At 52.5% G+C, this 10,520-nt stretch overlaps 2 protein-coding genes across 2 annotated transcripts; both read right to left on the minus strand.

Annotated features, from left to right (window-relative positions):
• Positions 1–4,597: 4,597 nt before the first annotated feature.
• On the minus strand, positions 4,598–5,185 carry JKF63_03918 (uncharacterized protein; the record flags this gene model as incomplete). The annotated part of the gene is made up of 1 exon (XM_067899915.1): positions 4,598–5,185. One exon carries the CDS (start codon positions 5,183–5,185, stop codon positions 4,598–4,600), a length of 588 nt encoding a protein of 195 aa, XP_067755121.1.
• Positions 5,186–8,542: 3,357 nt separating this feature from the next.
• Positions 8,543–9,250, minus strand: JKF63_03919 (uncharacterized protein; the record flags this gene model as incomplete). Its single annotated transcript, XM_067899916.1, has 1 exon — positions 8,543–9,250. One exon carries the CDS (start codon positions 9,248–9,250, stop codon positions 8,543–8,545), a length of 708 nt encoding a protein of 235 aa, XP_067755122.1.
• Positions 9,251–10,520: the final 1,270 nt, after the last annotated feature.

The following is a 10,520-nucleotide window of genomic DNA, read 5'->3' on the forward strand; positions in this document are numbered from 1 at the left end:
GTCTGTTCAGGTAATAAAAAAAACTGCAGGTGTCGCAGAAATATTTAGTAAGCGCGCGTGTCCACCCAGATGAGCACCACCGTTGAGCGGATAGACTGTGTGTGTATGTGTGTGTGTGTTTTTCTTTGAAAGGTATGCGAAGGAGGTGCTACGAGTTGGCGATAGAGGAGTTGTGCTTGTATAAGATCAGAGGTTGCGGGGTGACTATGTGCGAGAGAGCTGTCCGGTTTTATGTGGCATACGCTGGGATGTGCCAAACATCAAGGTGGTTCCCGGAGGTAAAGACACGGACCTCCGTCCAATCACTTTACTGCCGACGCGGCGTGCAGAGAGAAGAGGGAGAAAAACAAAAAAAGGGGCTACCATGAGCTGAGATCACGTACTCACGCACGGTCCTCTCTTCCCGCTGGCGCCAGCGGTCGAGTTTTTTTTTTGTGATTTCTATGATGCTTCTCTCCATATACACACACGAATCGGTGTGTGTGCGTGTGTGTGGAGGGTGGATGGCCTCAGGAATGCCACTGTGCACCCCGTTGCTGCGAGTTCAGCAGTGACCCGAGGTTAAACAGAGGGATAATGCAATTAGAGCAACACCAGAGGGAGGGGAGGGGATAGAGAAAGGAACACACAACATGGCACAGAGAGAGAGAGAGAGGAACAGCGATTTGAGAACTCTAGGCTAAGTATGGAGATAAAGGGGGAGGGGGAGGCGGGGGTTACGCATAAGCAAGAGAATGCCCCGTCCAGGAATGGGAGCGATGCTGGGGAGGTGATTACATAGGAGTGAGGGGAGGGGGGGGGGAAGGAAAACATGAGCAGCAGTGTGAGCGGGGGAGGGGGGGGGGGTGCACGAGGGAAACATGAAAAGGCAAACACGCAGCGGCAGGATAGGCTGTAAGCGCAAAAAAGAAAAAAATGTGAGTGCCACACGCATAGCGGTGTGTGTGTGTGTGTGTGAGTCCGCAGCATGTTGCAAGAAATGTTTCACGAAAAAAAAAAATGGGGCAGGTATTCTCACATTCTCCAGAACAAACAAAACAGTGATGCGCTTTTTGCTCCTCCTTCCCCTCTGAGGGAGACAAAAAAAAAAAAAGAAAGAAGGGAACCAGGCGACGCTTCGGGGCGAGGCCGGGTGGACGACGAGGGAAGATAAAAACGAGAACAAAAGCAGCACAATCGAAACACACACATACAATGCCACGTACATACACACACAGAATCATACATCAATTCACAAGCATTTATGTCAGACTGGTAGGCCCACCCCCCCTCCCCCATACACGCGCCCATTGAGGAGGAGGAGGCATTAGATAGTCGAGACATGGAAATTTTTTCTTTGCCCCACCCACTGTGAGGCGCGCATCAGCTCACAAAGGGGGGGGGGGGATAGTCGTGTATAAGACAAAGGGAGGAGGACAAGGGCTGCGGAGACGGAGGTGCTCATCAAAACAAAGGAGAAAATATTTGCGCACGGAAAGATTTACAAAAGATTATCATCACTGTTCCTGGAGAGTTGAAGCCCAGGGGAGAGATCATCCACAGAACGCAGGTGCAACAATGGGAGGGGCCAAGTCTGTTTGGGGAGGGGGTTGAAGCGCTACACGCACATGGTGCCCAAGTTAGATGTACTCGATGCCTCTGCCCCATCTTCCCCCCCTCCCTCCCCCCATCTCCCCACACAAAGAAAACGATCGGTGCATGCGCAACACCCACAAAGCCAACGAAAGAAATGAAGGCAGAGAACTGCTCGGAGAAAAAAAGAGAAATAAAATACATACACACACACACACACACGATCCCTTCTTCTTTTTTTTCATTTTTGTCAACCCCTGCGGACACGCTCAACATCAAAGCGATGAGCTGGTGTTGTCGTTGTTGGTCTCTTCTCCGACTCGTTGTCAGTGTCTTGGACATCCGAGTCACCCATGACGAAGATTGTGACATCTTCTTCCTGATTACTCTGCTTCGACGCCCCTTCTGCGCTGACAGCACCCTCAAATGTACGGGAGATGTACTGCGCTTGGCCGTAGACATCATCCATCGCCTCATCTCGGATTTGGTTACCACGCGCGTCGCAGCAGTATCCATCCGCCACGATCAGTGGGTTACTATAGTCGTTTTGCGGGACCGGTCCGCTAGTCGAGCTGTGGTGCCTGCGGAGTCGTCGCCAAAGTGGATTCCCGACGGTGTCTCTGGACATTTCAAGGATACCCAGCCGATGTCCCGTGGTGTGGAGGCGCTGGTCACGCGCATAATGCAGCTGCAACGATGCAACTGGCCGCACTTCGCCGTTTGTGTTATGCGCGGGGTCTGCGGATGCTGTCAAGTTGATGACGCCAAGCGGTACGAGGTTAAGCGCCATGGGGTACGGCTGACCAGCTCCTCTACTGCGATTGTTACTTGTTATAGTGATTGTGTCGTCCCCATTAGGCAAAGCCTCAGGCGTACGGTTATCGGTGTCACGTTCGACGTTATGACCAGGGGTTGTACCGTTTTCTACACTGTGGACGGAGTGGTGCGGGCTAACACGTCTTTCACTTCGAGTTGTGCGTGCGCTGGCGCTTCGGCTACTGGCGAGGCTTTCGTGGCTGTCCTGCTGTGCTTCCTCCACGATGCTCTCAGCAGTGGTGAGTTGTTCTTCCCGCTGCCCCCCCTGAGCGGACACACTGCGATTCAGGAGAGGCTCCGCGTCGTTGCTTGTGGGGATGCTGAGGGGGCTATCGCTCACGCGGTTTTCAAGCACCGCGGCTGCCATAATATGTATCCTGTTCAGTTCCTGCCGTGGGACCGAGCGGAGGCGCCTGCTTTCGATCACGCGTAGTATAATGATGACCACAGAGCACCCCAGGATCGAGATCATGCAGAGGATCACCACCAACAGGAAGATCTCCATAGAGAATGCGCTGCGGCTCCCAGTGTGGACCCCCTCCGCTATCTAGTTCTACTCAATTTTTTTTTTTTTACGGGGGCGAGGGAGAGCAGTTGAAGCCGTAGGACACCATAGCAACGAGGCGGTATAGTACGTACAAGTAAAAAAAAATAGGACCACCTTAGTTAGGGAGTGCGCGTGAGAGGATGGAGGGAATGTGTGGAGGAGGAGGCGAGGGAGAGGGGGGTCAATCTAAAGCGCGTGAGAGTTGTGTGTTTTTTTTTTTGACGCGTATGCAGTGTGGCACGTCCATTGTGTGTTCATCATCAAAAGGCGCATCGGGCCCCCCCCGAAACAACACAACCACAACAGAGGAAAGGGAGATGGGATGATGGGGTGGGTGAGAGGGTGAGGGGGGAGGGGGGGGCTATGCAGTACCTCACATTGTCGCCACCTGAAGCGCCCATACATGAAAAGCGTGCCAAGGATCCTGACGTGCGTGTACATCAAGCTACACGGGATTCTAGTTTGCTACGGGACGACAGCTTGTTGTTGATCGTTGCGCTCCTCCAGAAAACGTTGTCGGCGAGGCGTCTAGTGACGAATGATCGCTTGACAGTCACAAGTATAGAAGGGGGTTCCTGTGACAGGTAATCGCGGCCATTTTTTTTTTGGGGGGTTTGCTTGTTTGTAAACATGCTGATGTGTCGCCTCAGTTGAGGCTTTGTTTTTGTCGTACTGTTCCGCTGTTCGGATGTGTTATTGTGGCGGTAAAAAACTCAGCCACAATAACACACATCGCAGAAAAAAAAAGGGGGCTCACACGTGAACAGAGTGAAGGTCGATAAAACATGGGACACACACAACAAAGACCAAAACTCTATTACACACACGCTCTGAGGCAGGTACATAATAATATATATATCTATATAATAAGCGTGTGTGTATCGCTCTCTCTGTGTGTGTGTGTGTGTGTGTGTGTGATTAAAAATCGAGGGTCAAGTAAGTGCAAAGGAAACGTAAGTACGAGAGAAGAAGACAGGCAAACCAGCAAAAAAAAAAAACACGTCCAAACATGGGCGGGGCGAAATTCCCCCAAACCCGAGCCGCACATTTTTATTGACACCTCTCCCTCTCCCCAAACGAAAAAAAAACCCTCAGCAGGTGCCTCCCTACATATATTACGCCACGCTAGCGTTCGAGCCCAATCATATGCTGCAGTCGGCACAGGGGGTATGGGGATAAAAAACACACACACGCGTCCATGCATGGCCACCCCTGCGGAGAGATTCGATTATGTCACTCTTTTCCTCCTCCAGCAAAAAAAAAAAAGAAAAAACACAAATGTGGATGTGAAGAGCAGAAAGGGGATTTGCCAAACAGAGAGGCGCGCCCTTCAGAGGTGGTGCGTGTGTGGAGTGTGGGGCGGGGGCAAGCGAGCGCATACCTCGAAAATAAATGGCACGGCATCATCGTCAACCAACGGCACCTCGGAAAAAAAAATGTACGGTACTGCAAACAAATATACCTTTTTTGTTGTTGCTTCCACCCGTTTTTAAAGTTCATTTCTTTTCACTAACGCGTTCCCTCCCTCCACCTGCCGCTGGTCGTGCGTAGAAATATGGTCTGGTCTTGGGGGCTGATCGGAGTTGCTGCGAGGGAGAGGGAGGGTGAGGGGGGGGGGGCGGATTGAAAGACATCTATCGCGAGGTGTTCGTGGCACCAAAGCTATGGCGGCGGAGGCTTGGATTGGAGAGGTGTTCCGGTTACCTGTGGCACGTAGTCCGCCTCACCGTACGGAGACGTCATCTCGGCACAGCTCGTGGCTTCTTCATTTGCCGCTGCCTCAGAACAATCAACGTTGTTACCGGGGCCGTTTGATCCCACCACTTGCGCTTCAGGGAAGTAGTGTGTGTAGTTGACGTCGCCGACTTGCATCCCAGCCGGGGCGGAGAGGAGTACTGTGGCCGGTATGGCCTGCTGCGTAGCACCCGGTGAGTTCACCCCGGCCGAGTGTACGCTTGACCCTACCAGTCGATGCGAATCCCCATCAATGTGACCACTACCACCTTGTGAGTGATGCTGATGGTAGTACATCTGATAATAGTGTCCATCTGTCGGGAGGGGCGGCTGCTGGAGAGGTCCGGCAGCGGCTCTAGCGCTGTTCGCTTCACCTTCTCGCAAGGAGTCGTCTGTATAACCGGTTTCCCTTGCCTGCATGGATCTCCGATGCTGCAGGTTACGCCCAACGTAGGAGGAGACGCATAAGAATAGCATCGCCATCCCGAGAAGAAAAACAACAACGTACTCTTGCATTGCGGCTGATCACTCTGGTGCGTGTGTGTCTGTGAGGGCAGCGAGCCACTGGAGAGGTATAAATGGGGAGAAAACTGTAAAGTGAAAGAAAAATATGCAGCAGCGCATCGAGTTCAATTACAAGTGGAGATGCACCAAAGAACCAGGGTGCAAGCACACACACACACACACACACACACAGAAGGCGCGTCAGACAGCACTCGGCAGGTGGCGGGCACACAACCTTCTCATATTACTACTACTACCTGCATTGACACCAGAGAAGAAGAGAGGAGGGGGAGATAAAGGGGAGGAGAAGGAGGAAGGAATGTCTCTTTACAAAGTAATCAGGGATGTCCAAAGGGGGTAACGGCACCTCCCTCTTCCCCACCCCTCCAAAGAGCACTTCTAGAGATCATATGGGGGCAAGAGCGGAATAGGGGAGTGTGTGGTTGTTTCAAGAAGGTGTGGTGTTGGGCATCATTTGGCGGTCGCCGTAAAACAATAAATGCCACTCTCTTATTGTCTATAAAATACAGAGTTTTCATCGTGTCTTCACAGATTCGTGTTTTTTTTGTCAGGGAACTCACATCTGTACGTTAACAGCGTCGTCCGATACGTTCCCTTTTCGGTTTGTGTCATGAGTACGCTCATACTACCCATCCCTCCCTCTCTCCGTGTGAAGCACAAGTGTGGTGGGCGGCATTGTGTTCTGTGAGGCATGAGTGGTGGCATCAAGTCCACCAGATCAGCAAAGTACCATGATTGTCCGCGTCCAAAGCCTGTCACAGAATATGGGTGACGGTGCTGCTCTAGAACACCTGTTCGAGGCTCAAGTCAGACTGTGCCTCACCCGGATCTCCATGCCTCCCTCCCCCCTCCCCCCCCCTGCAGGAAGGGCAGGGAAAATGGGCGCCGGCATGACAGGGTCTCATCGTCGTTGATGGGCGACACCCCAGGATTCGAAGGAGCCCCACGGGAGGAGGGGGAGAGAAAGAAAGAAAGAAAGGAGAGAAAGAGGAACAGCAGTGCGAGGATGGGGTGTGGAGAGCGGGAGACCTCGACTTGGGGTGGGGCAGAGTGTCTGCCAACACATACTTACACACAGTGTGGGTTGTGTATCCGCCACAAGGACGTACATAGGGGCAACCGGCATCTAAGGGCCAGCTTTGGAGGCATCGTGTCGATGCCTGTGGGAGCTCGGTGCTCCTTAAAAAACGACAAGGGAGTAGCTCCAGAGGAAGGGATGGGGGTGTACCGCCCTACATCGCCGACTTTCAAGGCGGATGTTCTATGCTTGCCTCGCTGACGGCTCAAGGAAGGGGAAGGGGTGGAGGTGGGGATGTAAACAAAGAACAGCGTAACGTATTTGGCGACACCATCAGGCGAGAGGGTTTTACGGGGTGACATCTACTGACCTCCTTTCTTTTTCCTTTTTTTTTGTGTGTGTGTGTGCGAGTGCGAGTGTGACAGTATTCAAGACGAAGCAGAAGCGCAGCGACAACAGATGAGAAAACCATCTTGTAATGCATCATAACGCAACATGTGTACAAGGGGCATGCACACGGTAAAACAACAACAACAAGTAGAAAGAGAGCGGAGCGGGGGCGTTGAGAGTGTGTGTGTATGTGTGTGTCTGAGGGAACACATAGACACCCGAGAATTCACCCGCGAAAGAGAGTGCCAAGTACATCGACCAGTTGAGAATTCGGAAGAGAGGGAGCAGTGCATATACAAATATGAGCTTACACAAACACCGCATGGAGGTATCCTAAGGCGCAAGGCCCCCCCCCCCCCGTAACAACAACAACAAAAACAAAAAAAAGGCGATGATCGTGAGCAGAGGAAACAACAGACGAGCCGATTTCTAGCATTCCCCCGGCCCTGAGATCGGAACGAGGACAGAGGGGAGGAGGGGGGGGGAGAAAAAGAAAAGGCGAGGACGGCGTCAAGCTGGGTGGTGGTGGTGGTGGATTATAATCCTCATGTGGGTGGCCATGCAGACGGATAACACAGACATGAAGATGCGATGTATACAGCATTACACATGTGGGTTTATAGAGCACGCTCATAGGAAGAGGGAAGGGGTGGCTGGTGTGCTGTGGTGTCCGGGAGGGGGGGGAGGGAGAGAGAAAGAGGCGGGGGTGTTCGAGACATGAAGTCCCAAGAAGATCTAAAAAAGTTAAGGTCGACAAAAGAGGACAAGGCGCTGATAGCGGTACAATCCTGTAAGTGATGCACAGCGCTGCCCTTACGAGGGATAAACGGTTGCTTGTGTGTGTGTGTGTGGGGTGGGCTTGAGGGTTGAGGCGGGCGAGAGAAAAGTGAAAAAAAAAGCGTGAGGAGGTGAGAATCGAGAAAACAGAGCGGAAAGGGGGGAAGGCCTGTACTCGGTACCCGGTGTTTGTCGCGGACAACACCCCCCCAAATACACTTTTTTTTCTCCCTCCCCTTTCCCTCCCCACCGCCTCTTCTTTATGGTCGCTTACTTGTCCACGCCGCAATCTTTAGACTGCAACCCACGCACCCGCCCGCCATACAAGCACGCACACACACACACACAGTCAGGATGGGGTGGGGAAAGGTAAGCGGAGAAGAGAAAGCAGACCTCTCCGCCAATGAAAATAGAGTAAACAAAAAACGACACGACCATGCAAAAGAGACGAATAGCCAAAGAAAAAAACTGAGATGCGGGGAATAACTAAAAAAGAAAAAAAGAGAAGTCAGCGTCGAAGTAATCGGAGGAGGTCGTTGATGTTGTGTTTATGGGGTGGTGGTGGTGGTGAGGAAGGGTGACACAGCCACGACCGCATCTAGCAGGAGTAGGCACCTGGAAAGCGAAAACAGCGAGTATTACTAGAAGGCACACACACACACAAACACACACACACACACACACGCACACACATACACCTCGCGCTCTCTTTGTGCATAAAAGTATAGCGGAGGGGGGTGACGAAGAAAGGGAGGGGGGAGGAGAGAGCGTCAATATGTATCTATACGTATGTGTGTGTGTGTGTGTGTGTGGGTATGTATGCCTGTATGCGCCAGAGTAGCTTCAGTGCGTGCATCTCCAGTACTGAGAATCCCTACAGATTATGTGCGTGTGTTGTACACCACACCGCACAGGAAAAAAAAGGGGGGAGAAAACCAGGTAGCCAACACAAGAGTTCATTGGGCCGGGATACGCAAATAAAACGGCACCACGTGTCGTGGGATCGTCAAGAGAACAGAGGAGACAACAGAAAAAAGCCTTCAAAAAAAAGAAAGAAACCACAACAAAAACGCGAAAAGTAGACGCGACTTTGCGTGCGTTATGCATCCCCTGTCCCCTCAGCGTTCACACAATGCGGCAGCCAAAAAACTCCATCACACCCGCTACTGGTCTGATGGCGCAGATTCCAAATTATAGTCACGATCGACGGAGTCGCTGCTATGACCCCTTCTGCTTCCATCTTCGTGCTGGGGCTTCTCGAGAGGATTTCTGTAGTACATCGCTGATCCATAATCGAGTGCCCTCCACTGCTCCCCTTCGCCTTGGAGACGCCGCACTTCATAGTCTTCCTCTTCGTCCGTGTTGACCGCCTGCCCCACGTATGCCCACGCATCAACAGGGTCCGATGACTGCACAAACGGATTGGATGCAGGCAGGTTGGTGTCTATTACGGGCGTGGTGTTTTGCTGGTCCAAATCTCCCGAGCGTGTGTGATAGGTCACAGGGGCAGCGTTACCTCGCGGGATCACGGCTGGGGAGGCTTGTGGCAGCCTCTGCAGAGAAAAATCTTCCTCAGCCCAGCCATCTTGCGTCGCAGGAGCTGTGGTGTGGCGCAAGGGAATGCCCTCCGCCACGTGGATTCTCCTCGTGATTCGAGTATTTCCGTCACCGTCAGGGCTGCCATCGTTACCCTGATTCCGCGTTTCTCCCTCTGCTTCATTGCAATGGCTGTATATCTTGAATCCGTAGTAGATGAAAAACAGACTCAAGAGTAAACAGAGAAGGATAGGCAAGGAATAGATCGACGCGAACCGCTCAGTCAAGGGGTTAGCACCAGGAGACTCCCTGTTGTTGATATCACAGAGCTGCATGACGTAGTAGTCGTGGATGCAATGAAGCAAGCGATGGTGTAGTGGAAGAGGACCATGTTTTCTTTCCCCCTTCCCCCCCCCCCCCCCCCCCCCCTCCTCCTGGGTTGCTACAGGGGAAGTGAACGACGTCGAGGGGCGGGGCGGGGCGAAGAAGAAGCAACAGTAACAACAACTCACCCACACGAATCGTATAACCAAAGATGCCCAGCTGGTCAAATATATGTGCAGCGCTGTGATATCAACACCAGGGTTTTTTTTCAGCGGAGGTGAAGAGGAGGGAGGGAGACTTTATGAACCTCGGTTTCGAATATGAGCAGTCTACTCCGCACCGCGTTTGCTGAGACCACGAAGGAGGGAAGTGCTGCGAGGATGGAGGCGTACAGGAGAGGTGGTGGTAACGGCCGTAAGTCACCGTGCTCGAGGCCCATCGAGACAACACGAGCGTCCCCTCGACTTTCAATGTTTACAAGTCTGCTTTGTTGAAGTCTTTTCTACACCACACAAGTAATACGTGTAATGGGAATGCATATAATCGGTGCAGGACTTGAGCAGACAGACGTGTAACCCCCCCCCCCCCCCCCCGGAGGTAAAAAGAGGAAGCACAGGTCTCTTAGCTGTGATCAGTTCCAGTAACAGAACATCAGAGGATGGAGCAGATAGATAAGCCCAAACTCGGGGAAGGGGGAGTACAGAGCAAAAAAAGGGAGGGGGTCAGCAACGGCAGTCGGAGGTGGGATGGGGGAACGTGGAGGGAAGAGGAAAAACGGAGAATTTCTCAATGAAGAACGCAAGCGCTACTGTTCGTGCCGGATGAGATCAGCGAGCGCGTCATGAGGGGAAGAAGTCTCTAGAGGTGCGTGGCATAGACCGCGCGATCCGACACGCCGTTGATGTGCGGGCACTGTCACCAGTCTTTCTCTCTACGGGCCGCGTTACACGGCAGCGGGGAGTGGAGTGGAGTGGGGGGGGATAAACAACCTCATAGATGAGACCTGTCTGCGGTTGCGTAAAGGCGGTTGTACTTCGGTGTGCTGTATTTTAGAACGGCATCAACAAGTCCAAGCGGTTTTTCACTCACAATGCGGAGAGACCCCCCTCCCCTTACCCTCCCCTTTCACCCTCAACGTGAAAACGCTCACAGTTCAGTCTTCCATCTGCAGTGCAGGTACACGCACACACACACACACACAGACAGACAGACAGACACACAGATGTTTGCACAAACGAGTAGAAGGCGCGGAATACGGTAGAGCTACAAGAGAGGGTCAAT

Source organism: Porcisia hertigi, chromosome 31 (assembly GCF_017918235.1).
Source record: "Porcisia hertigi strain C119 chromosome 31, whole genome shotgun sequence".
Classification (NCBI taxonomy): domain Eukaryota; phylum Euglenozoa; class Kinetoplastea; order Trypanosomatida; family Trypanosomatidae; genus Porcisia; species Porcisia hertigi.